This window comes from Eleginops maclovinus, chromosome 12, assembly GCF_036324505.1.
Source record: "Eleginops maclovinus isolate JMC-PN-2008 ecotype Puerto Natales chromosome 12, JC_Emac_rtc_rv5, whole genome shotgun sequence".
In the NCBI taxonomy this organism is placed as follows: domain Eukaryota; kingdom Metazoa; phylum Chordata; class Actinopteri; order Perciformes; family Eleginopidae; genus Eleginops; species Eleginops maclovinus.
The window spans coordinates 1,872,926-1,890,551 of record NC_086360.1 but is presented as its reverse complement, the minus strand read 5'-3'; the positions used below and the strand labels follow the sequence as shown (position 1 = coordinate 1,890,551).

The 17,626-nt window shown below is 47.5% G+C and overlaps 1 protein-coding gene across 2 annotated transcripts; it reads right to left on the bottom strand.

Annotated features, from left to right (window-relative positions):
• Positions 1–7,061: 7,061 nt before the first annotated feature.
• Positions 7,062–9,189, bottom strand: LOC134873921 (E3 SUMO-protein ligase ZBED1-like). 2 transcript variants are annotated; one of them, XM_063897841.1, is made up of 3 exons: positions 9,008–9,189; positions 7,732–8,351; positions 7,062–7,554 (listed from the first exon to the last, which is right to left on the bottom strand). In XM_063897841.1, exons 1-3 carry the CDS (start codon positions 9,159–9,161, stop codon positions 7,141–7,143), a joined length of 1,188 nt encoding a protein of 395 aa, XP_063753911.1. In that variant the 5' UTR covers positions 9,162–9,189; the 3' UTR covers positions 7,062–7,140. The 2 variants fall into 2 exon arrangements, with proteins under 2 accessions (XP_063753911.1, XP_063753910.1); XM_063897840.1 differs by having other exon boundaries at positions 8,818–9,187.
• Between the last annotated feature and the right edge of the window lie 8,437 nt (positions 9,190–17,626).

Below are 17,626 nucleotides of genomic sequence, written 5' to 3'. Positions count from 1 at the left end.
CCATGTGAACACAAATTGGATCCCTGTGGAAAAGACATACATTAAAGAATGTAAAACATATGGAGCTAACTCTTGGGTCCCAAGTTTTGATTATTAAAAATAAAAACAAATGTATTTAAGATTCAAGTTTTGATTTCTGAACCTTGCAAAATACAATGATAAATTCAAATTCAAACTAAGTAAAACGTTTTTACAGGTTGAATATTAGTTAGATTCAGTTAAGCATTTTTTTAAATGACTTTTTTTCATATTTGAGTCATTTTTCTTTCAGATTCATTTTTTCGCCTTCAGACTTTTGGCCTTGAAGTTGCTTGGGGCGGGGCTTAGCTGAGAGGGGCTTGTGGAATCATGATTGAAAAGCCTACCATAGTCATGTTGCCTCCAGGAATTGTAGGTATCCCGAGAAATATTGCTAAACACTTATAATACACAATACTCCTATGATGGCAGTCAATCCACACTGATGCCAGTGGTTATTTTAGAGAGCGTTTCTTTATCGTTCTTGGCAACAATCACGGAGCAATGAACTGTGCTAGTTTGTGCAGTTCAGCAACCGCACTTTAAGCATGGATGCTCCCCACTTCCACAGAGCAGCGTGATCGCAGCGTAGTGTTCACTTGGAGCTTACGATAGCATCCGCTCTACCAGGAAAACCTGCCTACAACATGGCTGGCTTCGATATGTCTTGGAAGTATACTAAAATCGCCTACATCTGGTATCAAAAATGCCATGCTTAGTTTCCAGATTTGGCAAATATCCCAATCCAGAAAATGTTTTCTTCCCTCTATGTTGTTGTGTTAAAAAGTACCCATCATTTTAAAGCCACGACTGACCCTGATGAATATGACTGCACAGGGTCTTATGATCAGAGCCTATTAGAATTGATTGTTCATCTATGCCATTTAATAATGTTGCTTTAGTGACTTATTGTAAGCTTTCTTAAAGGGTAAGAGGTCAACTCCAAGTTAAAAATACTTATTCCAACTTTTAATTGTAACGCTATCTACAATCTACATAGTTTTGCTGTGTGAGATACCAGCTGCATGCCTTCTCTTATGTATAATGGAACCAGATGGCACGTCTTGTGGATAGTCCTCAGACCTTGTGTAGGAACTATTTTCGTTTCTACCGACCTCCATCCGTCAACAAGAGGGCTCGAGCCTCTTGTCGATGAATAGGTTCTCTCTCAGTGATTCAGTTAGAGTTTAGGGTGAACGGTGTCTTCAACAGCTCATGTGACATAAAGGTGTAAAGGTCCCACAGGTTTAAATAGCTCCCACTCATCAGAAGAACTGAGGAATGGTGGATGAAACACCTTTCAGACTGATCGCTGTGCATTCACATTGATTCAGAGCTGTAGACTTCTCATGACATCAGTCATTTCCAGAATGTTACCACCTTTTTTCCTCAGAAACACGTAGGGACTTGATGATGTGGTTCTTCAGGGCTGGAGGAGTGTAGAACTCAGCAGGAGCTTTGGGGCATATGGTCTGCCATGTTGGTTCACTTGAAAATTATTCAAGACCCTGAAAAATGTTCACACCCCAAACATGGAAGAGGTTTCAAAGAGCGCTTTGATTAAATGACCTCAATCCAGTCAATATCAGCTCAAACACTTCTACCTAATTTTAGATGGCAATAACACTGAGTATTTGTCATCCGGTAGAAGAGCATGCTGCCGGCCGCTCTAGTTTGCAGAAAGAAGATCTCATTTTGTGATCAGATCCATCAAGGTGTGGTGGAGGGAGAACTGCCTCCCACTCACACATACAATACCTTCTGTGCTGTCATGGCCCGATCAAAAGTGACTTCATTTCCATTTACTGTAGGTCTATATTGGTTTTCCAGCAGCCTCAGACTCAGTGAGCTTGTGTTTGTTTCCCAGTTTCCCGTAGGGGAGCCCTGGAACGTTTTCTGTTTACGGCTTTACTGTGATAACATTTTCCCCTCTGAATCACAGGCAGCGCTGTGTAGTGGTGCCACCTCTCAACTGCCCACTAACAGGACACGCTCTGTCAGGCGCTGTACCGGCACCTCCCACACTAAAGTCTCTTTGAAATAGCAGTTTGTTTGTTCTTGTGTCTAAATATGCAGTGTGCCGTTTAAGAAACCTCAAATTGACTGGAGCGAGAGGCAGGTTGTGTTGACGGCTCATTTTGAACTAATTCATGCTGTTCCTTCAATTGTGCTTGCCACTTTCTTTTTGAAAATGGACGAAAACACACCTGTCTGCATTCCTGTTGTGTCTTAGTTCCTCCGACTGTAGACTGCACCGTCTTTAATCCTCTGTGCCGTATAGTGATAGAATGATGACATTTACTGTTTTACAAATGTATATTGCTCTCATTTATAGTTTTACAAAACTAAACGTGTGAATATCTTAACACTTACAGATTCCACTTCCCAACGGTAGGAATAACAAGGCTTCAAAACATCTTCTATCATTCTATAAGTGACATCACAAACAATATGATCATGTTTTTCTTCAAGCTACTATGAGGAGCTTTTAACTGGTTATAAAACATAAGTGATGAAATGAATGATGATGCCTCTATATGATTAACAAGACAGTCAGCCAATCAGATCCTGCAGCAACTTGTGAGTCTGAGAAAAGTGCTACAGAAATATAATTTATTATTATTATTATTATTATTATTATTGTTATTATTATTATTATTATTATTATTATTATTATTATTATTATTATTATTATTGTTATTATTATTATTATTATTATTATTATATTATTGCAAAATAAAACACTCTGGCTCCTCAGAAGTAAATCCATGAGAAATGTATTCCTCACCGGACTACCTGTCTTTGATTTTGGCCCTTTCTTTTTTTTTGACTGGACTCTCCTAAACCCAGTTCTGCAGCAATGGTACCGGTGTTTATCCCTGCCTAACCATGCATCCATTCTTACCCCCACTGTGCAGCTAATATTAGCTAATTGTTATGCGCTCCTCCTCCACAGCATGATCTTCACTGGTGTTACAATCAACACCGTCCCCAGAGGAACTGTTACAATGAAAATGATGAACATTTTTGAATCCCTAATCTTTCTATGGAAGCCCTGCAATCACCTCAAGTACCTGTAGGAGTCCCCGTACCCCTGGTTGGGAACCACTGATGTAAACAATGGTCCATAACAACACTTCCAGCTTTTCAAATGTTTAAGAGGAAGGACCTCAAGGATACAGGTGCTGCGTTTTAATAACACTAAATGTAAACAATATTATTGTTAGTTTGTAGAAAACTTTATTTGAATCCATGTGTTGTACCGCCCTGCCTCTGTGGAAGGGATGTGTCCATCAGTACCTGCAGCACACCTGCTCACGGCCGACTCACAGCGGCCAGGTTATTGCTGGTGTTGCTCGCGCTGTGGCCAGTTATTGCTGCTCTGTGCTCCCTGCTGTCATCACTGCTATTAGCTGCTCTGGAGGAATGTGGAGGCCACAGCTCTGTGCCCCGCTGTTGGGCCGCTGCCAGCTCACATCGTGCTGCTGCCACACCTGCAGCCCCACAGCCGGCCAGCCAACTCTCTAATAACTCTCATTCTCTCCAGGAGTTTATGAGTCCGTGGAACTGCCTCAACCTGCTTACAAAAACCCAACCCGCCACAACTTGTCAAAGAAAGTGAGAAAAGCAATCCTCTAACTGGATGCTTTTCATACCATCCATTTCCCTAACCGTTAGATAGAATGGGATTTCAGAGCGTATATATATATAAACATGCAGGTTACAACAAAAACAATTTTTACACAGATAAATGATTGTTATATTGTCAATAATTACATTGTTCATTACTTATGTTAATGGTGACTTGAAGGTCTCCTTTTATACTCTTTTTAGACATGTATTATAGGTGTCAGATGTATACAAAACATGTCTCTGAGGTGTTTTGCTCAAAATACCAAACAGATCCCCCATTGTAGCATGCCTCATCCCCCTCTATCTCAGCCCTGTTCCTGAAGTGCTGATTCTGTGACTGTAGCTTTAAATGAACTAGCTGCTGCTGGCCACGCCCCTTTGGAGCTGCTGCTGGCCACGCCCCTTTGGAGCTGCTGCTGGCCACGCCCCTTTGGAGCTGCTGCTGGCCACGCCCCTTTGGAGCGTCATGATCTCTCCTCTGAAGAGAGTTTTCTACCTGGAGAAACTCAGCTGAACGCTGCCGTGATTAAACGCCATATTATGTTCAAACCACATCCAGCATTATTTCTGAAACAGTATGGAGCTCAAACGTTTCTCTCTCGGTTTACCACAAGGACAGGACCTTTATATTACACACAGTCTCTCCAGTACAGCGTTAACTCTTGAGTGTTATGCTTGCTAATGTAAACACAGACCATAATACTTCTAGAACACATGGCACATTGTTTCTGGTAGAGCACATAGTGTTAGAGCCAGTATGTAGGCCTATGTTTCCTCAGTGTTTACCACTAGAACACTGACTTTATACAATATCTCACAAAAGTGAGTACACCCCTCACGTTTTTGTAAATATGTGAGGGGACAACCTCTGGATATGACGCTAAGCACGTGCACTCAACCTCTTTGGTGGACCATGGCGAGGCCTATTCTGAGTGGAACCTGTCCTGTTAAACTGCTGTATGGTCTTGGCCCCGGTGCTGCAGCTCAGTTTCAGGGTGTTGGCAATCTTCTTATAGCCTAGGCCGTCTTTATGTAGAGCAACAGTTCTTTTTTTCAGATCCTCAGAGAGTTCTTTGCCATGAGGTGCCATGTTGAACTTCCAGTGACCAGTATGAGAGAGTGTGAGAGCGATAACACCAAATTGAACACACCTGCTCCCCATTCACACCTGAGACCTTGTAACACTATCGAGTCACTTGACACCGGGGAGGGAAACTGGCTAATTGGGCACAATTTGGCCATTTTCACTTAGGGGTTCTCCCTTTTGTTGCCAGCGGTTTAGACATTAATGGCTGTGTGTTGAGTTATTTTGAGGGCACAGCAAATTTACACTGTTATACAAGCTGTACACTGACTACTTTACCTTGTATCAAAGTGTCATATCTTCAGTGTTGTCGCATGAAAAGATATAATACAATATTTACAAAAATGTGAGGGGGGTACTCACTTTTACTTCAACTTTACTCTAAGTCCCTCCTGCAGACATCCTGCTGAACGTACAGACACACAGCTGTGGGGGAGATTCAGCTCGCGACTGTATATTGGGGACGATAGGTTGGGACGTTGCCAGGAGTTCAATGTAAAGCCAGCCCACATTTCCGATATGACGTTGACGTTGTTTATAAGTATGTTATACTGTTGGAGGAGCTCGGGACTTAGGATTTTCATTACCATTACTACACTGTAGCTTATGTGCATATACAGGGGTGTCCAAACTATGGCCCGTCGAATACATTTTGGTACAGAAGCTGCATGTTATATATATTTATATACTTGTTTTTAAAACCGTTTTTGCCCTTTTTCAGACAAAACAGCTGCTTTGTCCCATATGCACTCTGTAGAATTCCCCCAGCTCCTCCAGGGTGTGTGAACATTTAAACTGCTGTTACTCCAATCACCACGATTGGTGGCAAAAACAAAACCCCCTGTATTGGACATTATCTTACACTGAACTTGACGCGATTGTTACAAATCAATATTTCTGCTAATTTATAATAGTAATGATTATAAAACTGGTTTGTAAAGAAGTCAAAAAATAAACAGGCTTTAAAATGTGTTTGGACAGTTGGAACATCAAGGACAATGTTAGGCTACAGGAGAAGTGTAGAGCCAAAGTGAAACAGGAAATATTTACATTTTTATTGACATTTATTTTTTATCTTTTAAAAAAAAGAATTTTTTTTTACACTTTATTTTGAAATTTCTCATCTTATAAAGAAAAATGTTTTTAAGCAGTCCAATACCTACAACAAGTGTTACAATGAACATTTCAACCAGACTGCCAAGATAACAGATCAAATACACCCCCCACCCCCGTCCCATCACAAAAGAAAACAAGTAACTAAATAAAAATTAAAAGTGAATGATAAATACATAGATCATTTTGAGAAACAGGATAAAAGTGATATGTATACAATTTCTGACAATGGAGACAAAAACAAACAAACAAACAAAAAGAAAGAGGGGGGGGGGGGGAAAGGCATTCAATTAGAATTGATGCATCCCACATTTCAGCAACACTCAGCTCTAGACACAATCATCCTCAAATTGTTAAATCCAGCTTGCAGTTCTCTACGTGTGTGTGATGAACGGCTGCCAGGCCTTGTAAAATCTATCAGTTGATCCCCTCAGAGTGGACTGGACTTTCTCTAGTTGCAAAAACTGCATTAGATCTCTAATCAGTGCGTATGTGTGGGTGATGCTTCGTCCTTCCATTTAAGAAGAATTAGCCGTCGAGCAATCAGAGACGCAAAAGCAATAGCATTTAATTTATATTTTGGAAGGTGAGCTTCTTCAGTCACCACTCCAAACAATGCTGTCAGTGGAGACTGATTGAAAGGGATCTCAAATACCTTTGAGAGAGTTTTAAATACATCTTCCCAGTACTTACAAAGCCGGGGACAAGTCCAAAAAGTGTGGATAAGAGTCCCTACTTGATTTTTTTACCTAACACAAAAGGGGCTCACATTAGAATACAATTTGGCTAATTTCGCTTTAGTATAGTGAAGACGGTAGGGCTGAACGATTTTAAGAAAAAATTGAAATTGCGATTTTTCTGGCAGAGATTGCGATTTCGATTTCAACCACGATTTTTTTTATTGAAACAAGTTTCAGTGTAACAACAAAGTGGAGCAAAAAAAAGAAGTCTTACCTTAAAAGTAGTGCAAAATGGCTCAAAGGAGCTAGCTTATGAACCTCAACATCAGCAGCAGTTACAGATATTCAACCCGTGTATTCAGAAACCTGTGCTTCTTCTTCAAATAAAGTGGCAAGAGGAAGTGAAATGTAAAGGTAGTAAAAATAAATAATAATAATAATAATTTAAAAAGTTTAAATGACCCTGCATTTTCCTCATCAACAAAAGATGTCCAACTGGTTAAATTATTTAACATCTAGTCTGTAAACAAAAGATAAGTAAAAAAGAGTGAACACCTTTTTTAATGGAACAAAGACATGTCAGGGTAAGGTGCAGAAGAACAACAACAAAAATCAATAAATCTTCCCCTTCCCCAGATTTTTGGCCAAGAAAACCAACATGTCAACCTTTGCTGGCTTCAGACTTGCACGCTGACATGTGACAATATTGCCACTGGCACTGAACAGTCTCTCTGATGGTGCACTCGTTGCTGGTATGCAAAGGTACTTACGAGCCAACTTGCTAAGCCATGGGAAGTTGACATTGTGCACTCTCCACCAGGCCAGTGGATCTTGCTCTCCATCAATGGTAGGAGTTATGAGGTAGTTGTCCAGTTCTGCTTTAATGGTATCCTCCAACTGCACAGTAGAGGAAGCAGGGACCGCCTTGGTCTTGAAAAAGCTGCCCAGTGACCGCTTTCGCTTTGTAGAGGTGGATGGTGGTTCTTCTTCTGCACTCAGGGGCATGGGATGGGTTGTGACACACAACTGCAACAAACAGTAATAAGAGGCATCAATGTTTTGCTATCAGTTGTGATTAAGACCAACGAGGCATTTTGTCTAAAAGTTTAAAATGTCAGTAGAGTATAGTTCAAAAATTAAAAATTAAAAACACAAATACAACTTTGTTTTATTTTGAAACAACAAAGAAAAAGGAAAGCTTACCTTTTGTGCCACCTGTTCCATTTCCATCTTCACTCTGTCTTTGATGTATGGGACATTCTCTTCACTTATGTAGCTCTTCTTGAATCTTGGATCAAGGAAGGATGTGATGTCCAAGAGCTCCTGTGTCACTGGGTCGCTGTATTTCTCTTCAATGTAGTGGAGAGCTCTTGATTTGATCTCCTTGGTGAGATTCGTGTCCTGGTCAGTTTCAGCAAGCGTTGCTGTTCTGAGGAGATGGAGCACTGGCTTCAGGTATGACACGCTTACGTAGTCCTCACCTGAGAGGGCGTCTTTGAACTCCTGAGGAGGACCGAGGGCATTGTTTACAGATTCAAGGACATCTGTGTCTTGCCAAGTGGGGACCAGGTGCCGCGTCTTCCTGTCTTCAGACAGAACCTGGCACAGTGCCTTGCTCTGCTCCAACACCCTCCCAATCATTTTCTGCCCGGAGCCCCATCGTGTCGGACATTCAGTGACCAGTGACTGTTGAGGTAGGTTCAAGTCTTGCTGTGCCTGTTTTAGTGCCGCCTTCTTCTTCCAGCTGTGAGTGAAGACCGCAACCAGCTGCTTGCAAAGTCCTGTGGCCCGTTTGATTCTTTGCTCATCTTTGACAGCATTTTCTGGGGGAAAACATTACATGTATTACAGTATGAAAAGCCATAAGGATAGCTCATAACACAGTATTCATAACATACCATTGATTACATCTGTTGTCATCTTGTATTTAGTTCAATGACATTTTTTTAGCAGCAGACTTCAGGTGGTACTACCACAGGAAGTTATTGCCCATAAATTAATTTGTAATTGGTAATTAATGCACAAGCAATTAATATGCTTCTTAGATATTCCACTAAAAACCAAAAAATCATTTAATCCGTATAGTGGCATCAGCTGATGTTGCACCACCCTGACATGTGCTACTACTAAAACACGTTAGCCGTTTATTGTACCAAAAACACGTTTCCCCCTCGCACCGAAACACACATTACATGGCTTCACTAATCCCTAATCCTTAAAACGTGCACACACACACACACACACACACACACACACACACACACACACACACACACACACAAAGCTTACCGATGAAAGGGTTCATTTTTCTCCCTAGGATAAACAGTATGTTAAAGTAGCATTGCGCTAACAGTTGGTCAGCTAACGACAGCTTGACAACAAACTTCCCGGCGCTTCGTCCCCAGATAATACGAACTCTCACACTTGTAGTAACCTTGTAAACATACACACTCGCACAAACACACATTCTTGTACTTACCAATTGCAAGATGCAGCCTGTGTCCAAAGCACTGCAGTCTGGTCCATTGGTTAAGTCCCATTGCTTTGACCATATTTGAAGCGTTGTCTGTTGTTATGCACGTCTGGGCCTCTTCTTTTAGACCCCAGTTGGCCAAGCACTCCTTCAGCCCCATGGCAATATTCTCCCCGGTATGGTCAGTGGGGAAGTATGCTGTCTGCAGGCAGCAGCTACACAACTCGAAGTTGGCGTTGACGAAATGCACGGTCAAACTCATGTAGGGCTCGGTCGTTCTGCTTGACCACAGATCAGTAGTTGACGCATAAAACTCCGTGTTTTCCAGCTCATTTACAACTTTGGCATTACATTCTGCGTAGAGCTGTGGGATGGCAACTTGATTGAAGTATGTGCGGGAGGGCAGAACATACCTCTTATCCATTGTGCGTAGCAAACGTTTAAATGCGTCTTTGGTCACGGTGTTTACAGACACCATGTCCTTCGATATGTAAGTCGGGCAGTGGTAATCTCCTTGTGTCTTCGGCTAGTTCTTTCATAAGGCGTCACACTGGCGAACAATGATGTTATTGTTGGCTGTTTTGCCAAAGTATCGCTGCTGCTTGATGTTTCACAGTTCTTTTTCGCCATGCACTCATCATACAAGTTCAGGTGGTGAATTCTCAAGTGGCGATGTAAATTGGTGGTATTGCCACCCGATGTAGCCACTTTTACACGACATGTTTGGCACAACACCTGTTTCTGGTGTTCATCACTGGCCTCAAATCCAAAATACTGCCAAATGACCGACGTGCTGTTTTTCTTTGCTATTAATTTCGTCGGCTCCGCTTCTGCTCCTGCTTCAGCCATGCTTGAAATTGAATGACGAGCTACACACTGACTTGGGTGGCGAACACGTGATCTGGTCACGCGCAGCCTGCAGCTTTCTGATCAGTAGCTGACACAGAGCCTTGGGCATTCATGTGAAATTATTGACGAAATTATTATTATTGTTCTGCCCTCCATAAGCTTTTGGTAGCTTTGGGTTTTATATGTGGGGAAATACTGCCACCTAGTGGACAGTATTATTTACAAAGTCACGCAGGTTTAGTTTCTTTTTCATTGACGAGTTGACCTCAGTTAGAAGAGCACACGGATTCAGCCACTGCCGAAATTCCTCCTCGAAGAGCTACCTTTTCACGCGTGAGCTTTGGACATTATTAGTCTGTAAGTGTCTATCATTTGTTAGTACATTCAATGCCATGTAAATAATTAGGAATATACGATGAATATTAGTTTCTACATGCTCTATGATAATGTCACTTAGCTATGCTAGCTCTCGTGGTATCATGCTATTATCTTCGTGAAATTTATGTATCCTTTGTTTCTGTTTGTTTTCAGTTTTACAAAAACGAATGTCCTGTTTAAATACTTGCTTGGTGAACAAAGTAAACGGAAGAAAAACCAACACTTCTTGCCTCGCTTGAGTTCATCAACTTTATTTATTAGACGACAAATTGTAAGCTAGCTATCTAGTTCTGCAAGCTAGAGAACGCAGCACGAGGACTGCATAATTATTAATATGCACCAAGCAAAAACCGCAGCTTTGACGATCCCAAAATCGTGTTGTCTGAGATCGCGATTTTCGGTCCAAAACGATAGATCGTTCAGCCCTAGAAGACGGTGGAGAATTTTAAACTGCAGGAGTCCATGCCGTGCGCAGATGGATGAGGAGTGGACCTTGTCTAGAATTGAATCCCATGTGTCCTCGTCCAGTTGTAACTGCAGGTCCTCTTCCCATGTGTCCTCATCCAGTTGTAACTGCAGGTCCTTATCCCATAGGCCCTTAATTATAGATGAGGAGGGACAGTCAAGTTGCGAAATGAAATTATATATTTGAGCAACCACACCCCTTCCAAGTGGGTTAATGTCCAACATATGGTCGAATGTGGTTTTATCTGACGGATAAGGGAACTGAACTAGATTAGTTTGAGCAAAGTTTCTAACCTGCAGATATCTAAAAAACTGGTTGTTATTAAGATTATATTTCTGCTTCATCTGGGTGAATGAGGCAAAAGTATCATCAATATATAAATCTCCCAAAGATGTTGAAGAAACACACTCCTCAATGTCAGTTTCGGTAATTTATTGACAAGGATGACGACACCCTGAAACAGAGTAATGCAGCAAGATAAGCTGACAAAGTATTACATCCATGCAATTTACTCAACACAAATATATACCACGAAACAGAGTATAGTAGTATAACAGTATAATAAATATATAGTATAATATAATAGTGGAAACAGTCTTACATGAATGAGTGGACGAACGTCTCAACTCCAGGCGGAGTGAATGAACAATGTTGAAACTAAAATGGCCGCTCGGCACTACCGGGTCAGAGCACGGCATAACCGGGCAGCGACAGCAGTGACACTTGGGGGGCCCCCCCCCTAGTGGCCCGGGGATAAACCCTTCAAACCCCCCCAAAACCGGAAAAACAAGGGCCTAATAAGGTTAAGACCAAAACCCCTTTTCCAGCGCCAACCGGGCTCGTAACGGGGCAGGTTTCCCCCCCACCCCGGGCCCGGCCGAATCGGCGGGCGCGTCCGGGAGCGTCGGGGGGCGACTGCGGCACCGGGGGGGGGGGTGCACCCAGGGAAAGGGACCCGAGGACCCCGTGGGGGTCAGAGGACGCCTCATCAGCTTATGAGGCCCCGGGGGGGAAAACCCCCACAAACCGATTTGCGGGGCCCACAGCCGGCCCCAGCAATCCCCTGGGGCGACGCCCAGCCCGGGTGGATATGGGGGCTGAAGACCCAGGGGAAACGGGCGGCGGCGGCGGGCCAACCCGCTCACGGCGCAGGGTTTGGGGCCCCTTTTACAAAGGGGGAACCCCCGGTTTTCGCATGTCAGACGTCCCGGGAACCCTTTAAACCCTGACCCCATACGGCGTGGGCCCCGGCGCCCCCACCAAAAAACCCCCACCTGCCCATTTGGGGGGGTCGGGGCCCTTTCTGGGTTTTGGGGAAACCCTTTCCCCCAGTGGCCAATGGGGGAGCCTCGAGGAGTTCCCCCAAAACCGGGGGAAAAGGGGCATACGGGGCCGAAGGGGGGTTTCCCCCCTTTGCCGCCCATGCCCCCCGCCATAGCAGGGGGGGTATGCGGGTTCGAAACTTCTTGAGGCGGGTTTACGAAGGAAAGCAGCCAAAGAAGGGGCGGCCCAAAAAAGAACTGTTTTTTTGGGGAGAGGGCGGGATTCGGGTCAGGCGTGTTACCAACTGCACATAGCCCCCAGGAAAACGGGCCGAACAAGGCCGGGCCCCACGGGCCGGGGGTTTTGGGCAACAAAGGAGGCGCTTAAACCCGCCTTTAAAACCCCAACCCCGCCCCCCATTTTTGACTGCGGAAAAACTAAAAGGAAAAAACACACGGGGTTTTTACCCTGCCAAAACGGGGGAAGTCCTCATTGTGGGTCGCCTTGAATTCCCGGACCACCCGTCCCGAGGCTCCTCCGGTTTCCCGAAGGGGCCCAAAACAAACCCAGGTGTTGGAAACCCGGCCAGCGAGCCTGCCAGGGCAGAAACCCCCCATAGGCCCCAGACCTCTACCCCGCCCGAGAGCCGAAACCCCGACCCAAATAGGTTTGGAAAGGCCCCCCCAAAACGAAAAGTTTGCAAAAAACCGCCCGAAAAGGCGTGGACGGGGGGAGGACGGCCGGGGGGTGTAAGGGCCCCCTTTGACGGAGATTGCGGGTTGGGAGTCCCCGCCAAAACCCCCTCCCTGGGGGCCTGAAAGTCCCCCGGGGGGGCCCCCCCCCCCCCGGGGCCCTAAACTAAAAACTCCCGGGGAAGCTTTCCCCAAAGCTTGGGGCCCCTGGTTTTAAAGGGGGAAGGAGATGCCCCCAAGGGCCCCCTCACGGAGGGAAAGGGGGGAAACCCCGACGCGGGCCCCGATAGAGCAGGAACCCTCCTTTGGCGTAGAAAGGGCTCCAAAAAGACCGATTTACAAAAACTCCCAGGTAAAGGGCCTTAAAGCAATCCCACCCTCCCGCTCCCATGATTGGGGGAGGGGGCCGAGGGAAAACCCCACCGCTGTTTCCCGGGGGGAGGAGGAGCCAAGAGACGGGTCCGAACCCCCGGCCCTTCGTCGTCGCGGGTGGGGGCCCCTGATTTCTGACTCCACGGGGGTCAGGTCCGTCGGCACCCCCAAAGAGAGGGGCCCTTCCCCTGAACCCCAGGGGGGAAAGGAAAGCCTCGACGTGGGGAAAACAGCGGCAAAAGTTTTGCCTTGCCCAATCAAAAATGTTTGAAGCGGGCCCTGGAAGGGGGCGCTCTTTAGCTAAACAGACGGGGAGTTGTGATCCCCCACGAACGGCCGCCAAAGATTTCCCCTAACGGCTTTTTGGTCCCCTGACCACCCACGAGGTTGTCGGGCCCCCCCGCAAAATACCGCGTCTGTTCCAGGGCCCCCGGGGCCCCAGCTAGGGGCCCTCCCCCCAAGGCCCGCATAGCGCTGCTTTTCCCCAGGGGGCGGAAACGCCAAAACCCCCGGGGGGGGAAATAAAAAAAAAAACCCCCCACCCTCCGGACCCCATCCCCCTAACCCGAGGGAAAAAGTGAAAATTTTTTGCTGGAAACAGGAAAAACCCCAAGCCAAAGCAGGGCCATCCCCGGCGGGGGCAGGGAAAGCTTTTGCATTCGAAATCTCCACCCCCCCGGGGGGGATTGGGCCCCCATTATGGCCTGTTTGGTTACGTCTGGAAAGGGCCCCCCCAGAACGGGGACCAAGAACACACAGCGTGGCTAGGAATGGCTTAAAAGGAGCCCTCGTGTCACGCAACCCGGCATAGTTTTCCACCTGGTTGACAAGGCCGAACCCCAAAACCCCGATGTCCGCGTGGAGCCGGGGGGGGGGAAAATCCCTTTTGGCGGTCCAATATTTCCCGGGGGCGGTTTGTGGAAATTCCCACACCGAAGCCAGCGAATTTTGACGCACCTCCCGCAACTGGGAAGGGGTTGTTTCCGGGTTCAAACACGATGCCCGAAACCCCCGAAAAACGCGTCAGGGAAATCGATTTTCCTCCACCATTTTTGCCCAGTCGGGGTTTTATAGTGGAATGGGTCATCCCCCCAACCCAAAGTTCCTTTTTTTCATATTCCCCAGAGGGCGGCGTCAAAAACCCCGGTTGTAGCCCCCCCGACGACAGGAAAAACCCGTGGTTTCCCTGGTGTAACGCCAACGGCCGAAGGGCGGATGAAGGGAATTTTTGGGGGCGACCGACTAAAGCAAGGGGGGCACGTGGACCGTTTCCCGGCGTCCGTGATGGGCTTCCAGGGGCCCTTTTGGAAAGCGGGTGCGAGGGGGAACGGGGACTCAGTGGGGAAGGGCTCACGTTGGAAACTTGTTGAGGGGGGAGAGGCCCCGGTTTCCGGGGGGGGAACCGTCGGCTAAAACCCAGTGACTACCATACGATGGGACCAAAGCCAAACCCCCGGCCCCCCCCGATGGCAAAGCGTTCAATGACCCCCAAGTTCTTCGTCCCGCAGGAGGGCTCAAATAAAACCCCCCGCTTTCCAAGGGAAAGGCACCGGGGCCCGGTGTGGCATTCCTTTGGCTTTCGGGGGGGTCCCGGCATCTCGAAGGTGGCCCCCCAAGCCGGAAAAGGGCCCCGGGGGGGAATTTTTGAATGATGAGAGGCCATATCTCCCAGTAGCCCCCCTTTCATCCTAATGGGTTTTCTGGGGGTACAGGGGAAAAACAGTACGCGGGGGGCGCTGGGGGACAGGGCGCTGAAAGGGCATAGCACGGGGCCTCCCCGGGGCACTTGCCCCACGCAGCCCCCTTGGTTGACCTCGTCGCTTGAAGGACAGGGGCTGGACGGGGGTGCCCGCCGGGGTCAGGGCTAACCCGTCCCCCTTTGGGGCCCCCCGCAACGTCGTCCGACGGGGGGTTAATGGGGGAAGAGGCCGAGGTTTAGCAACACTCGTAGGAGAGGGACAATTTGGGCCCCGGGCTGAGCTCCCCACATAACCATGGGAAGGCAGGGTGTAGTACGCCCCCCCGCAGGGCGCCAGAGCCTACGAGAACGCCCCTTTGAATTTTGGGTATAGGGGAGTGGTTTGGGGGCCCCCACAGGCTGAGACTGACGGGTCCAGGCGTCCCGCGCGAAAAACCCCAGGCCAGGGAAATCCCTCCCGAACCAAAGGCCCCCCTGCGCGCCAGGTCCCCTCCTCCCACCCGCCAACCCTCAGCCCACTGGTATGTCCATTTGAATGGGGGATTAAATCCCCCCGGGGGGGGTCCTCGCCTGGGGTTTGCCACCTTTTTGGGCCCTTGGGGAAGATGTTGGGGCTCGAGTCTGAAAAAGGGCAGGCCGTCGACACAACCGGGGCACGTAAGGGCGCGGCGTCGGCGAAGGGTCCCGCGACGTCGGCCAGGGCAGCTCCACTTGCACCCACAGACGGGGGAAAAACTTTCCCACCCCTGGGCGGCCCGTTGACTGTCGGGTGGCCCGGGTGTTTTACGCCTCGTTGCGGGGCCCTTTTGCAGGGCCCATTTCACACCAGGTGAGGCTTAGGATTTCCCCCCCCAGGCCCCTCCTTTGAAGAAATTAAAAAAAACCTCTTACAACCCGGGCACGAGGCAAATTTTAGCCCCGTCCCCCAGGGCCGGGCGGGGCTCGCCTGTGGAGTCGTCTTCACGCCGAAAAAAAAGACAAGGGTGAAAAGGGAGGACCCACGGGAAAAAGCGTTACCGGCCCCTCCTTTGTTTTCCCACGAGTGCAATCAGTCCCTTAACTGGCTTGACCAGGGCGTCATTTGGGCCCCAGCGCTCGCGCGTATGCCGGGCAAGATGCCAATTTAGCCCCCCCCATCGCGGATAAAAGTGGTCGGGAAAGTCCCTCCCTTACCACACCGCATACCCCTTTTTAAGCCAAGTCTCGCTTTTAAAAAAAAAACCCCGCACTCTGGGACGAATGCCCCCGGGAAACCTCGTCGCGTTTTTCCCGGCGTAAAAGAAGTTTTCGGGGCCAGGGGCCCCAATGAACAATGGGGTGAAAAGCTAGGGAAAAGCAAAGACGGAAACGTCCGGCCAAAGGGTCCCGGGAAGGGGCCTTTGGGGGCGGGTTTTTAACCCGGCTGTCTCCAAGTACAGGCCCAGCGCACGAAAACCCGGAAGGGGGGCCCGTGGTCCCCAAAGCCTGACTGGCGCGAATACCTTCCCCAAAGGCGGGTGAACACTTTTCCCTTCCCTATTGACACGCCCCACCCCAACAACAAAAGGGGGCCCATCGAGTCCCGGGGCCCTAGGGGCCCGGGGGCCCGGGCTGGCACGGGCCCTGACACGCGCCCTGCTGGGGCTACATCCATGAATCGCAAAAATAGCAATGAAAGATGCTTCAGACAAGTTTATCGGATTTGACTCGCAGCCCCTGGACAGGGATCCCAACGACCAAGGGGGGCGTCATGAAGAAAAAACACACTCAAAAGTTTATTTTTGGTAATTTTTTTGACAAGGTATTACATCCATGCAATTCAATCAACACAAATATATACCACGAAACAGAGTATAGTAGTATAGCAGTATAATATATATATAGTATAATATATAGTGGAAACAGTCTTACATGAATGAGTGGACGAACGTCTCAACTCCAGGCGGAGTGAATGAACAATGTTGAAACTAAAATGGCCGCTCGGCACTACCGGGTCAGAGCACGGCATAACCGGGCAGCGACAGCAGTGACACTGCCCTCTAGTGGCCGGCGATAAACTCTTCAGATGTTATACCTTTTGTCTTCCAGATTTTAAAAGTCAAGTCCTGCAGTGAGGGGGGGAAGGAATGATTTTGATCAATTGGTGGTGAGAGGGGCATTGATACAAGTCAAAATCTTTTCCTAAACTGAACCCAGATCCTAAGGGAATGTCCAAGTGTTGGGTTATTTTTATATGCAGAGAGTTCTACTGGTATAGGGCATGTCAAGAGAGCAGGAAGTGAAGATAATTTACAAAATGAGGCTTCAGTGACCAACCAGGATGGTTGTTGTTTATGCAACGACTTTTTCCAAAATAACGAATATTAGCAGCCCAGTATAATATTCACATTTAGGTAAAGTCATTCCCCCTGATTGCTTTGGCCTTTGCAAAAAAGCAATACTGGCAAACATTGAAACAAATCAAGACATTTTGGTAAGACGTCATCTTAACAGCATTGATTCGGCCAGCCACGGACAGGGGTAGTGCTGCGTACCGGTACGCCGAACCGGTACTGGAACCGCTGGACTTGGTTCAAGTCTGGTTAAAAACCGGAACGTCGGGAACCGGTACTTGGATTCGCAAAAAAACTAGCACTTATGTATATTCTCCTTTTTATTCTAAATCATCTAAAACCTTCAATGGATCGAGAAATTTGCGCTGAGAAAAGACAAAAAGCATCGTGTCGGCTTCTGATATGGCGGCCATTACTGAACTCCCCAAGTCTCGCAAAATATCGCAACTGCTCGCGAGATCTGTGTGACGTCAAGGGAAGCTACCGAGCCAATCAGATTGGCTTAGACATGGTGGACAGCGTGGGCTGCTGTGGTCGCCATATTGAATATTTGATAGTGTAGCTAACTCCTTTGTTTGGTCTACGGCGTCACGG

Excerpts from the sequence above, each read along its gene's own strand:
- LOC134873921 (XM_063897840.1), bottom strand. The coding sequence starts at position 8,995 with ATGTGTGTTTGTGCGAGTGTGTATGTTTACAAGGTTACTACAAGTGTG. Across the intron at positions 8,352-8,817 it reads AAAAATGAACCCTTTCATCG|AAAATGCTGTCAAAGATGAG; the intron begins GTAAGCTTTGTG and ends GTTTTCCCCCAG. Across the intron at positions 7,555-7,731 it reads TGGAACAGGTGGCACAAAAG|TTGTGTGTCACAACCCATCC; the intron begins GTAAGCTTTCCT and ends TGTTTGTTGCAG.